Here is a 14,927-nt window from a genome sequence, read left to right as displayed (position 1 = left end):
CCTCTGATTTGGCAGTGTAACGAGTGCGCTGAGAGTCAGGAAGCAAGTTCCGGAAGTGAGTTTTAATAAATAGATGAAACAATGAACCCGAAACACACACAATGAACCCGAAACACACAGTGAACCCGAAACACACACAGTGAACCCGAAACACACACAGTGAACCCGAAACACACACAGTGAACCCGAAACACACACAATGAACCCGAAACACACACAATGAACCCGAAACACACACAGTGAACCCGAAACACACACAATGAACCCGAAACACACACAATGAACCCGAAACACACACAATGAACCCGAAACACACACAATGAACCCGAAACACACACAATGAACCCGAAACACACACAATGAACCCGAAACACACACAATGAACCCGAAACACACAATGAACCCGAAACACACACAATGAACCCGAAACACACAATGAACACGAAACACACACAATGAACACGAAACACACACAAACGCACCGACATGAAAACAGAGTCAATAACACCTGAGGAAAGAACCAAGGTGAGTGACAGATATAGGGAAGATAATCAAGGAGGTGATGGAGTCCAGGTGAGTGTCACAACTGTGTCACAACTGTAAAGCTTGGATGACCCTCAATGAAGACCCCCAATGAAAACCGTCATGTAAATTATGTATCCAATAACGAAGGGCTACAGAGAAGTATCCCAAATCAAAATGGGGTCTGCTCCTCTATTTTTTATGAATAGAGACATGATTTTTCTTTTCCCCCTCTTTTCCTTCTACTCTTTCTCTTTTCCCCTCCAGGCTTTGGAATTGTGAAACTGGACCTAAAGACCAAGGCCCAGAGTGGAGTTGTAAGTACAACCTCTCTATCTCTCTTTCACATTTATTGAATTCCACCTCTTTTTTATAAATTATACCACATGTTTCTTGGAGTTTGGTGGAAGCGTGGTTGTCCTATGTTTATTTTGCATACAACCTTCCCACAACTTTCTTGGAATGGTGCAGGATACCCAGCTAGCACATGACGTTCTGACAACCTTAGGTGGGAATTTCAGTAATAATAATAATAATATATGCCATTTAGCAGACGCTTTTATCCAAAGCGACTTACAGTCATGTGTGCATACATTCTACGTATGGGTGGTCCCGGGGATCGAACCCACTACCCTGGCGTTACAAGCGCCATGCTCTACCAACTGAGCTACAGAAGGACCACAGTACTTCAGCATAACATTTTCTGCAGGTTTCCTCATGGTTCTATTTTAAAGTCATGTTCTCAGAACATTAAGAACACTTTACATAAAAACCACAAGAAAACATTAACGTTCAAAGAATGTTCTAAGAATGTAATTTAAAAACATATACATTCTGTTCTCAGTGTCAACAAAAATTTCTATCTTCTACCTTAAGTGTGTTCAGGTGTGTTGGCTGCATCCACTAATTGGCCACACCTGATCTTAATGAGTGTTTGTTTCCTTTGAAATGGGGTCTGTTTGAATACACTAAAATGAACAGCTTTGTATGAGTAAAAAAAAACATGGCATGCTAGCTCAATCATGGTGGTGCAATAGACTAATTCCATGGATAGAGAACAGAAGATTATATGTTCTCAGAACGTTATTTAATTATCTTAAAATAACCTAAACCTCCCAGGAAAACTTTCAGGGAACCATAGTAAAACTTTCTCGGAACATCCCTGCAACCTAAAAATGAATGTTCCCAGAACATTTTCACTTCTATTCTCAGAATGTTTTGGAAAAGTTTTACCGGTCAGGAAACGTATTGCTTCATTCCCAGGACCAATGGGAAACCAAAAACCCACAACTTCCCTATGAACCAAATGTGCCACCTGGGGGTAGACCGGGATTGCCAAGCAAACCTCATTGATCAGATGTGTAATATCAACAACCTGCCCGCTCGACCCTATCCCCTCCTCTCTTCTCCAGACCATTTCCGGAGACCTTCTCCCTTACCTCACCTCGCTCATCAACTTATCCCTGACCACTGGCTACGTCCCTTCCGTCTTCAAGAGAGCGAGAGTTGCACCCCTTCTGAAAAAACCTACACTCGATCCCTCCGATGTTAACAACTACAGACCAGTATCCCTTCTTTCTTTTCTCTCCAAAACTCTTGAACGTGCCGTCCTTGGTCAGCTCTCCCGCTATCTCTCTCAGAATGACCTGCTTGATCCAAATCAGTCAGGTTTCAAGACTAGTCATTCAACTGAGACTGCTCTTCTCTGTATCACGGAGGCGCTCCGCACCGCTAAAGCTAACTCTCTCTCCTCTGCTCTCATCCTTCTAGACCTATCGGCTGCCTTCGATACTGTGAACCATCAGATCCTCCTCTCCACCCTCTCCGAGTTGGGCATCTCTGGCGCGGCCCACGCTTGGATTGCGTCCTACCTGACAGGTCGCTCCTACCAGGTGGCGTGGCGAGAATCTGTCTCCTCACCACGCGCTCTCACCACTGGTGTCCCCCAGGGCTCTGTTCTAGGCCCTCTCCTATTCTCGCTATACACCAAGTCACTTGGCTCTGTCATAACCTCACATGGTCTCTCCTATCATTGCTATGCAGACGACACACAATTAATCTTCTCCTTTCCCCTTCTGATGACCAGGTGGCGAATCGCATCTCTGCATGTCTGGCAGACATATCAGTGTGGATGACGGATCACCACCTCAAGCTGAACTTCGGCAAGACGGAGCTGCTCTTCCTCCCGGGAAGGACTGCCCGTTCCATGATCTCGCCATCACGGTTGACAACTCCATTGTGTCCTCCTCCCAGAGCGCTAAGAACCTTGGTGTGATCCTGGACAACACCCTGTCGTTCTCAACTAACATCAAGACGGTGGCACGTTCCTGTAGGTTCATGCTCTACAACATCCGCAGAGTACGACCCTGCCTCACACAGGAAGCGGCGCAGGTCCTAATCCAGGCACTTGTCATCTCCCGTCTGGATTACTGCAACTCGCTGTTGGCTGGGCTCCCTGCCTGTGCCATTAAACCCCTACAACTCATCCAGAACGCCGCAGCCCGTCTAGTGTTCAACCTTCCCAAGTTCTCTCACGTCACCCCGCTCCTCCGCTCTCTCCACTGGCTTCCAGTTGAAGCTCGCATCCGCTACAAGACCATGGTGCTTGCCTACGGAGCTGTGAGGGGAACGGCACCTCAGTACCTCCAGGCTCTGATCAGGCCCTACACCCAAATAAGGGCACTGCGTTCATCCACCTCTGGCCTGCTCGTCTCCCTACCACTGAGGAAGTACAGTTCCCGCTCAGCCCAGTCAAAACTGTTCGCTGCTCTGGCTCCCCAATGGTGGAACAAACTCCCTCACGACGCCAGGACAGCGGAGTCAATCACCACCTTCCGGAGACACCTGAAACCCCACCTCTTTAAGGAATACTTAGGATAGGATAAAGTAATCCTTCTCACCCCCTCCCCCCTTAAAATATTTAGATGCACTATTGTAAAGTGGCTGTTCCACTGGATGTCATAAGGTGAATGCACCAATTTGTAAGTCGCTCTGGATAAGAGCGTCTGCTAAATGACTTAAATGTAAATGTAAATGTAATATTTGAGAAATACTAACACACACATTCACATTACATTGTGATGCTGGGGATGGAAAAAAAAACAAGTTTTTCAATTAATTTATCACAGATGTGTAACATTTACATTTAGGCCACTCTGGAACAGAGTGACCCATGCAATAGTATGTGTGTTTGTGTAGTCTAGCCTTACAGTATAAGCTGCATGTCTAGACCCTAACCTCAGGGCTGAACAGGAAAGTTGAAATGGCTGACTCACTGTCTGCCGGCAGTGTGTGTGTGTGTATGTGTGTGTGTCTGCCAGAGAGTCTGACAAGCTGTCAAACCCAGTCAGCTTGGCAGATCACTGTCGGACTCCAATCTACCTATACATTAGAACAAAATGGATACCGCCCATAGCATTGCTGCCCCCTAAATACTTTGTGTTATATTCTCTTAAAAGGTGTCAGGGGCAACAATACTGTGTGTAGGATTATGCTGTTTTTTGTCATTGTCTTCATCTTTACACATTTTGGATATGGTCGATTCCAGAGTTATGGACATTACATTTGCGGGCAAAATCACAACTTTAATGTCTCACAGAATGGACAAACAAAATGTAAATGTTGATGTGTATGTTTATAGTACCCCTTGGGGGGAGTGTATAGCCCTCCAGCAGACTTCTAAATATTGGCATGTTGGAGAAACAAAACAAATAAGAAGAGTTCTGGATGTTACATGAAAAATGGACAAGCTTTTTGTGGAGAGTGAACATATTAGCAAACGTCTGTGAGTTTGCAAGTATTAGGTCCAAACATGGATAGCCATTTTGAAGGAAAGGCATGGTTGAACACAAAAATTATAATTTTGAAAATATTGTCATTTCCATTATTACTTTAGAGAGGGAAAATTAATTTTATGGATGTTACACCCGCCATTATGCATGTTAGTCTGAAATAAACATTCAAATCGTAAAGATTTCATTATCAAAATCTATCATTACACATTTGTTGTCATTTGGATGGTTTTTCCAAGGTCAGCAGAAGGCATAGTACTTTAGGATTGCACAATTACAGGTAGCCTGAATAGGCAGGTCCTGATTTTTTCCCTCCACTTTATATATATCAAAATGAACCTTTACCAGTTAAATGTAGACATAAATATATCTATATATTTTTATATTACACATTTTCTGAAATATGCTAATTAGACAATATAAATGTGCCTATACTGCCAATCCACCTTTCTGGACACTGGATAAAGTCTGTATATTTTGGGGGGCTTTCATTTGAAGAGGAAAAGAACACTCCAGGAATATTCAAAGATTGTTGAAAATCACTATTTTATTATCGTTCTATCTAAAAGAAAATAATCATTTAAAACAGTACTGCCATGTATGAGAAATGCATTTCAGCATATATTTTCCGAGAGAATCTTAGCTAGAACTCGTAATTATCAAGATATCAACAATTGCTTCAGTACATCCCAGAACAACCACACAAAATGTGGTAAAGGCACAATCCTCCGAAGATCCATCCCATCCACCACCGTAATGGAAGTTATGGATATCATAACAATGAAAAAGGACATAGACAATGAAAAGAGAGAAACCAATTATAGACCATATGCAACCGTGAACGTTATCTTTACAGAGAGAGTTTCAAGATAATCCGATGTAAGGTGCATGTTTTACAAAAACTTTTCCTTAAAACGTTATGGACGTTACATTGTCTGTGCCATTCACACCCCTGTCATTACAAGACACAAACACAACTCAAGACACTTCAATTTGGTCTGTATTGTTTCATTAACATCTCATCTGAATCTCATCTGGGGGGGGGGGCAGCTGTGAGAGGAAAAACAAGCTATGTGAGCCCTTTCTAAAAGGGCCTTTTTTGAGACTAAATGGTTCAAATTCATGCAATTTCCTTCTTAAACTTTCCAAATTAAACCTAAACTCCAACAAAACCTTAAGCATAATTACGAACGTGGTTTCATTTGGGCATGCTCATGTTGACCTTTCCATGGAATTGCCCGTATCTATATCAACCTTTTGGATAGCTCATCTTCCTCTCCCTGCGATTGAATTGAATCACAAAGCAGATTTCATGAAATACACTTTACTTGGACGATAATTTCCCCCAAAAGTCAAGCGTGTCCTGTAAATTAGATGTTGTACATCTATGATTCACAGTTCATACAAGCTGGTGCAGCTTTGGCATCTCTGGTACATACATTATGTGCATTAGAATAATCTTTTCTGAAAGAGTGGAGAAGTGATTGAATGTGAATATCTGTATGGTTCTGACCTAACGATATCTGCCCCTCTCTTTCTCTGCCTTTTTTCTGCTTCCTCTCTGGACTTCATTGTCAGATGGTAAGGGTGTGTGTGTGTGTGTGTGTGTGTGTGTGTGTGTGTGTGTGTGTGTGTGTGTGTGTGTGTGTGTGTGTGTGTGTGTGTGTGTGTGTGTGTGTGTGTGTGTGTGTGTGTGTGTGTGTGTGTGTGTGTGTGTGTGTGTGTGTGTGTGTGTGGAGAAGGCTCTTCCTCCCTGCAGCCGTTCTTGCAGCAGTGTCCCAGCTGATTGATTGATACCATTCCCCTTGCACTGCTAAGCCCATAATGACAGGCCATAATGACAGGCCATAATGACAGGCCATAATGACAGGCCATAATGACAGGCCATAATGACAGGCCATAATGACAGCCCATAATGACAGGCCATAATGACAGCCCATAATGACAGGCCATAATGACAGGCCATAATGACAGGCCATAATGACAGACATTTAGACTGGTCTAACTGGCCCGGTTACTGGTCTACAGGTTACTGGTCTGCCAGTGACCAGATGACTGGCTTGAGCATCTACCACTACTCAAAACGGTAGCTGCTGACATGTCAGTCATGCAAACCTGAGAGGAATTGCTTGGCAGAGATGTGGTAGGGGTACTTATCTCTTTCCCTGTCTATTTATCTTCACCTCTGTATCCCCCGTCTCTTTCTCTCATCAGTGAGAAGTGTGCTAAGCTCTCTTTAGCAGCCTCCTGTAACAACAGTTCCCCATTCTCTTCTACCTTTTCTCTCCTATGCACCAGTTTCTTCTGCTGTGCTCTTACTTTTCTGCTGTTAACCATCCCTCATTTCCCTCTTCCTCACCCGCCACTCTCCTTCCATCTCTCAGGAGTTTGCGACCTCGGGCTCCAGTAACACAGACACAGGGAAGGCAGCAGGTAACCTGGAGACCAAATATAAGGTGAAGGAGCTGGGCCTGAGCTTCAACCAGAAATGGAACACAGACAACACCCTGACCACCGAGGTCTCCATAGAGGACCAGGTGAGTTTGAAACCAGTTTAGCCCAAAATCAGGTTACACCACACCAAACCAGCTCCTGACAGCACTTGATGTTAACTCATTGAACACCAGTATGTAAATGCATCCAATAGACTCTGGACATTAAACCCAAAGTTTAGTCAGTAATATTATTACCCCTATTGTTCTCATTGTTTACATTTACATTTAAGTCATTTAGCAGACGCTCTTATCCAGAGCGACTTACAAATTGGTGCATTCACCTTATGACATCCAGTGGAACAGTCACTTTACAATAGTGCATCTAAATCTTAAAAGGGGGGAGAAGGATTACTTATCCTATCCTAGGTATTCCTTAAAGAGGTGGGGTTTCAGGTGTCTCCGGAAGGTGGTGATTGACTCCGCTGTCCTGGTGTCGTGAGGGAGTTTGTTCCACCATTGGGGGGGCCAGAGCAGCGAACAGTTTTGACTGGGCTGAGCGGGAACTGTACTTCCTCAGTGGTAGGGAGGCGAGCAGGTCTGCTGTTCACCAATATGTAATCACTGGAGGCTGCTGACGGGAGGACGGCTCATAATAATAGCCAGAACGGCATTAAATGGAATGACATCAAACACCTAAAAAAACATGTGTTTGATGTATTTGATACCATTCCACCTATTCCGCCCCAGCGAGGAACCACGAGCCCGTCCTCCCCAATTACGTTGTCACCAACCTCCTGTGTATGTACCTTATCTCCTTTTCTGTCCTGTGTTTCTGTAGTTGGCTAAGGGCTTGAAGCTGGCTCTGGACACATCGTTCGTGCCCAACACTGGGTAAGTTAACCACTCGCTGGTCAATCATTACCTCCCTCTATATGCCTTAGTGTTGCACACGAACATGAAGGATTTTGAAATAAACAGCACCAGTAAAGGGAGTAAAACGGTCACTTGGGCAGTTTTTTTTCTTCATCCGTTGTCAAATTGGGGAACATAATGTCACAGCAATCCCGACACCCTATCTACGTTCCTCCTGTCCCCTTCCCCTCTGTCTGCAGTAAGAAGAGTGCCAAGCTGAAGACTGGTTACAAGCGGGACTTCATCAACCTGGGCTGTGACCTGGACTTTGACATGGCCGGCCCCACGGTCCACGCTGCTGCCGTGCTGGGCTATGAGGGCTGGCTGGCTGGGTACCAGATGGCCTTCGACACGGCCAAGTCCAAACTGTCCCAGAACAACTTTGCCCTGGGATACAAGGCTGGGGACTTCCAGCTCCACACCAATGTGTGAGTACCACTACACCTAACCCTGACTACTGTCCAGCAGAGGTTGTTTTGTGTTTGCACAGAGTTGTTTTCTCCATGCACAATTTTTGTTGTCATGATCCACAGGAAGTTGATTTAAGAGCTATGTAGTACCCTACTGATGAAGCCCATGGTGTTTTGTCCTCTCAGTAACGACGGTACAGAGTTCGGTGGCTCCATCTACCAGAAGGTGAACTGCCACTTGGAAACAGCCATCAACCTGGCCTGGACGGCTGGCAGCAACAACACACGCTTTGGCATCGGAGCCAAATACCAGCTGGACAAGGACGCTTCCCTGTCTGTGGGTACCACAACCACACATACAGAACCACATACCAGTCCATAGTGCCAGAACAAGAACCACACAACCATCCAAATACATGCTTGTCTCACCTCTTTGTGTCTGTCTGTCTCCCCTGCAGGCCAAAGTCAACAACGCCAGTCTGATTGGAGTCGGCTACACACAGGTCCTCCGGCCAGGTAACTCAAAACGGACCTTTACACCAGACGACTAGCTGCATCTGTCTATATCTACACACCTTGTCTATTAGTACCACGGGAGTTGGTTAGAAGAAAGGAAGAGGTGATGTCTATACTCTATATATGAAAAGAGCTGTACTTTGTGTGTTAAGACTGGTGTCTCTCTCTGTAGGAGTGAAGCTGACTCTCTCAGCTCTGATCGATGGGAAGAACTTCAACGCAGGCGGCCACAAGGTTGGCATGGGCTTTGAGCTGGAGGCATAAGGATGGAGGGGAGAGGAGAAGAGGGGGATGGGTGAAGGAAGGGAAAGATCCCGAATCTGACAAAACACACACACACACATACACACGCACAGAGAGAGTGTGTCTTTTGGCCTTAACCCTACAGCCCGTAGCACCATCTGAGACCCCCAGTACTATATTAAAATGGACAGACTGTCGAGAACCAAGTTGTTTTTTGGTTAGTTTTAGGTTCACCATCTCTCTGTATTATCTCCTTAGCAATACCACTACGTAAGGGACATCTGTCATGCCATGGCACTGGAGCACAGTGAGCCAGTGAGCAAGTCTCAAATAACACTCTATTCACCAGGAGTTTACTAATTCACATAGGGCTCTGATCAAAAGTGGTGTACTGTATGCAGAACAGGGTGTTTGAAACAGACAAGGCTGAAGTCAACCTTTTGTTCCACTTCCTCCCCATAAGCAGACATATCCTCTTTTCTATGTGTGCACCTTTTTAGTAGGGTTTGATTGTGTGGTATACTTTCCCTTTGCCAGAGATCATGTGTTTAATCTTCTTTTGACTTGTGACAAAAAAAAGAAAAAAAAAGATTGACAGTGTACTTCGGTTTGTGTATTTGTGGTACACTATTGAGTTGTTTTCAAGGAATAACTTATTTTTTAAATGTCATGATGTTCCGTTGTCCCAGACCTTTTACAGGCCTGTTTGTGGATGGATGTCCACTTTCAGTGATACATAAAACAGGGGACACATTGACACGAGCATACTGCAATAAAATGGGTGGCTAAGAACTTGAAAATGAGACCGGTTGAGTTTCTGTTTCCAAATCAGGGAAATATCTGTAGTACACAGAACTTGAAGATTCCACCTTGATAGTAAGATTTGTTGACTGACTTGTATTCCCATTCCAGAACATAAAGCAATGTAACAATGGCTGAATGTTCTGCCCAGAGCCATACGTTTAGAAAGTTAGGCCAACATTCTGTTACATAGCATTGTTTAAATATTCCCCATGTAATGTTAAGGAAGCTAACATGGCTGCCATAGAATGTTTCAGTGTCATGTAAATGCATCAAAATCCAGAAACCGCATTGGCCTACTAAATACATGGTTCTGGTTCTGCCTAATGTCCCACTGTTTTCTCAATGTCTCTTGTTACTTCTGTTTTGACCATTTCAACTCTCTGTGTGTAAGTATCTCTGATTGCCATATTTTGCTTTAGAGTTTTGAGAAGGCATACAGGCATGGTGGATATTTTCCTTACCTCTTTGTAATTTAATTTGTTGTATTTTATTTTCGGAACTCTACCACTATCATGCAATCTTGTGTCTGCTGTGCTTGGGAGAGGGAAGGTTGTCAATAGTTGAAACCTCAAAACTGGAATTCATGGAATAAAGAAGAATTTCAAAATCTTTGTTCTTGTTTTCATGCACATTTTGTCACTTGACAAATACTGTACCAAACATCTTGGTTAGATGTAAGACCTTGGCAAAACCGTCAAAATTAATGACAGATTTCTTGAGTTATCTTGGATTAATCAGGACTATTTTGACAAGGTGTACTGGCTACGGCGTCAAACAGTAATATTGCAGCTTTTTCCTTGTTTTTCAAGCAAAGGTATTTTAAGGAGTCTGCGAGCACAGACGTTCACTTCGCCTAGCCTGCGAGGAGCAAACCGAACCTATGTATGCGGACACCTTGACAGTTTGTTACAATATCTGTCAGGCAGATGTTCCTTGGTGGTTGATGTTCAATTCAACCAGATACACGTACTTACACTTAACAACAATAAGACCACAGTAAAATACAACGAAATCAAACTACCAAATATTATACTGCAAAAAATATTACATTTAAGTCATTTAGCAGACGCTCTTATCCAGAGCAACTTACAAACAGTATACACAAAACCCCAGAGAATATGTAAAGTGAATTTGGAAAGTATTAATTCAGAAAGAATATGAAAGCTATAGCTAAAACTTTGGTCAGAAAATATTTTGTGGCAAGCATAAAATAAAATGTTTGAAAGATTAGGAATCATCACCAGAGTTCAGTCCAGACCAGACCTGACCCCTTTAAGGACCAGTATCCCCAGGACCTTAGTCAAGAGGACAGTTTGGATCTGACTAGGCCAATAGTTTAAAAACAGCTATGTCACCTGGTTCAGTAAATACATTTTACCCCATTCAAATCTACTGGATTACTCCAATGCACCATGGTGTAGATTACAGGGGGTGTTGGATATGTTCACGTGGACACCCCCATAAGCCTGGAAAATATACATTTTGGTTCAATAAATTATTTTAGGGAAACTCCAAGAGTCAATATCAATGTTAAATGGCGCAATGCACTCTGTTGCAGTAAGGCTTCCCCACCACACAGCAGCAGCAGAGGACCACGGCAGGGAGTCTGGAACGGGACAACGCTTCTGTTCGACATCAGCTTGAGCCACACCACATTAACACATTATCTGTCCACCTGAATAACAACGAAGGATTCACACTGATCAGGAGATCTCTCACACACACACACACACACACACACACACACACACACACACACACACACACACACACACACACACACACACACACACACACACACACACACACACACACACACACACACACACACACACACACACACACACACACACACACACACACACACGTAAAAGTAAAGGTACCTTAAAAGAAAATGACTAAAGTAAAAGTGAAAGTCCCACAGTAAAATACCACTTGAGTAAAAGTCTAAAAGTATTTGGTTTGAAATGTACTTAAGTATCAAAAGAAAAAGTATAAATCATTAAACATTTCTTATATTAAGCAAAACATGTTTTTCTTTTTAACGGATAGCCAGGGGCACAGTTCAACACTCAGACATGATTTACAAATGAAGCATTTGTGTTTAGTGAGTCTGCCTGATCAGAGGCAGTAGGGATGACCAGGGATGTTCTCTTGATAAGTGTGTCAATTAGACAATTTTCCTGTCCTGCTAAGCATTCAAAATATGACAAGTACTTTTGGTTGTCAGGGAAAATGTAAGGAGTAAAAAGTACATTATTTTTCTTTAGGAATGTAGTGGAGTAAAAGTAAAAGTTGTCAAAAATATAAATAGTTAAGTAAAGTACATATACGCCAAAAAAATGACTTATGTAGTACTTTAAAGTATTTTTACTTAAGTACTTTACACCACTGCATATTACCTCAATTACCTCGACTAACCGGTGCCCCCGCACATTGACTCTGTGCGGGTACCCCATATATATAGCCTCTCTAAAGTTATTTTACTGATGCTTTTTAATTACATGTTACTTCTGTTTTTTATTTATCAATTTTTTACTTAACACTTATTTTTCTTAAAACCGCATTGTTGGTTAAGGGCTTGTAAGTAAGCATTTCACTGTAAGGTTGTATTTGGCGCAAGTGACAAATACAATTTGATTTGATCTTACCGCAGGGAGAGAGTGAAAACACAAATGTGTGTATATGTAACGGCATCTGAGGTGTATGTAGACTAGTGTGTGTGTGCATGAGTACCTGAGGTGTGTGTCGAAATCTTTGAGTTCTCTCGTGGAACTGGAATGCCTAGACTACCAGACGCACTACCTTCTGACTGCCCCCCCCCTATACTTCTGGTCTGGAGGGAGATCTGGAGACAGAAAGAGATAGAGATGGAGGAAGGGGGAGGAAAGTGAGAGGGGAGAGGGGAGAGAGCGGGAGAGTGAGAGGAAGAGAGAGAGGTTGTTTTCCATTCTATAATGACATGTTCTCAGAATCACAAATAGACATCCGGTGTCTATAATCTGTGACGGTAAATGATCATGAAGGGAGAAGTGATAAACCGACCTCTGGGTTTCTCTGAGTTTGCGATACAACTCCTTGGCCTTCCCCTCACTGTGGCCCGAAAGAGGTGAGAACAGAGAATGAGCATTTACAGTATCAGCTCACTAAAGGCCAAGCATCAGCTGACACGACGAAACTGGTTAGATGTATTTATAGATCTTGCTCTGAGTTAACTGGACTGTTGAGATGTTTCTGCCTGTCTCTTACAGTGTGTCCAGGGCCTCTCCACTCATCCACAGTTGTCTCTTGAGCTCCACAATGTCTGTTTGGAGGAGCATCATCTCCTCTCGCGACACTGCGCAGCTCGCGGCTGGGTTTCCCTTTGTAGTCCATAATAGTTTGCAAGCCCTGCCACATTCGACGGGCGTCAACAACCGATGTAGTAGGATTCAATCTTAGTCCTGTATTGACGCTTTGCCTGTTTGATGGTTCGTTGGAGGGCATAGCGGGATTTCTTATAAGCATCCAGATTTGCGTCTTGATCCTTGAAAGCAGGAGCTCTAACCTTTAGCTCAGTGCGGATGTTGCCTGTAGTCCATGGCGTCTGTTTGGGATATATACGTATGGTCACTGTGGGGACGATGACGTCGATCCACTTATTGATGAAGCCGGTGATTGAGGTGGTATACTTCTCAATGCCATTGTATGAACCCCGGAACATATTCCAGTCTCTGCTTGCAAAACAGTCCTATAGTGTAGCATCTTATAGTCCTATAGTGCTATAGTGCTACAGTCCTATAGTGTAGCGAAAGCATCTGTCCACTTCCGTATTGAGCGAGTCACTGGTACTTCCCGCTTTAGTTTTTGCTTGTAAGCAGGAATCAGGAGGATAGAATTATGGTCAGATTTTCCAAATGAAGGGCGAGGGAGATCTTTGTATGCGTCTCTGTGTGTGGAGTAAATGTGGTCTAGATTTGTTTTCCCTCTGGTTGCACATATGACATGCTGGTAGAAATGACGTAAAATGGATTTAAGTTTGACTGCATTAAAGTCCCCAGCCACTAGGTGCGCTGCTTCCGGATGAGCATTTTCTTGTTTGCTTATGGCCTTATACAGCTTGTTGAGTGCCAGCATGGGTTTGTGGTGGTAAATGGACGGCTACGAAAAATATGCATGAAAAGTTGGTAGATAGTGTGTTCTACAGCTTCTACAGCTTATCATGAGGTACTCTACCTCAAGCAAGCAATACCTCAATACTTACTTCCTAAAACAACTTCTTAGGGATCAAATCCCGTTAACCGGATCGATTTGACAACATCCGGTGAAATGGCAGAGCGCCAAATTCAAATTAAATTATTATAAATATTTAACTTTCATACAAGTGCAATACACCAAATGAAAGCTTTATCCAGCCACCGTGTGTTATGCAGGTGAATGAGGACCCAAAAGCGACTTGGCGAAAACAGAGTTTTTAATCCAGTAAAGTTACTATACAAACAAAAGGCATAATACTACTCGTAATGACGAGAACAGACTGGAGACTTGATCAAGAACTGCAGGTTGCCTCGGGAAGGCACTTGAACGTAGCAGACTCAGGCACCTGCTCACCACGCAGCATCTGAGGGAAACACGACACGACAGGGCAATACATAGACATAGCACGGTGATCAATAGACAAGGATCCGACAGGACAGGAACGGAAAACAAGGGAAGAAATAGGGACTCTAATCAGGGGAAAAGATAAGGAACAGGTGTGGGAAGACTAAATGATGATTAGGGGAATAGGAACAGCTGGGAGCAGGAACGGAACGATAGAGAGAGGAGAGAGAGGGAGGGGGAGAGAGAGGGATAGAAAAAAGGGAACGAACCTAATAAGACCAGCAGGGGGAAACGAACAGAAGGGAAAGCATAATGACAAGACAATCTAAGACAAAACATGACACCGTGTCAGATTTCAAAAAGGCTTTACGGCGAAAGCAAACCATGCTATTATCTGAGGACAACATCCCATCAAACAAACACAGACAATCATATTTCATCCCGCCAGGCGCAACACAAAACTCAGAAATAACGATATAATTCATGCCTTACCTTTGAAGATCTTCTTTTGTTGCCACTCCAATATGTCCCATAAACATCACAAATGGTCCTTTTGTTTGATTAATTCCGTCGTTATCTCCAAAATGTCCATTCATTTGGCGCGTTTGATCCAGAAAAATCACAGGTTCCAACTCGCACAACATGACAACAAAATATCTAATAAGTTACCTGTAATCTTTGTCCAAACATTTCAAACAACTTTCCTAATACAA

At 43.3% G+C, this 14,927-nt stretch overlaps 1 protein-coding gene across 1 annotated transcript; it reads left to right on the top strand.

Annotated features, from left to right (window-relative positions):
• Positions 1 to 789: 789 nt before the first annotated feature.
• Positions 790 to 10,244, top strand: LOC124018139 (voltage-dependent anion-selective channel protein 2-like; the record flags this gene model as incomplete). Its single annotated transcript, XM_046333413.1, is given in 7 exon segments — positions 790 to 839; positions 6,698 to 6,850; positions 7,587 to 7,639; positions 7,861 to 8,088; positions 8,257 to 8,407; positions 8,529 to 8,586; positions 8,759 to 10,244. Coding segments are annotated over 7 exon segments (785 nt in total), but the record flags the coding sequence as incomplete, so codon positions are not given.
• Positions 10,245 to 14,927: the final 4,683 nt, after the last annotated feature.

This window comes from Oncorhynchus gorbuscha, unplaced genomic scaffold (assembly GCF_021184085.1).
Source record: "Oncorhynchus gorbuscha isolate QuinsamMale2020 ecotype Even-year unplaced genomic scaffold, OgorEven_v1.0 Un_scaffold_3964, whole genome shotgun sequence".
Taxonomy (NCBI): Eukaryota; Metazoa; Chordata; class Actinopteri; order Salmoniformes; family Salmonidae; genus Oncorhynchus; species Oncorhynchus gorbuscha.
Note: the sequence above shows the minus strand (reverse complement) of the source record. Positions and strands in the feature narration are given on the sequence as shown.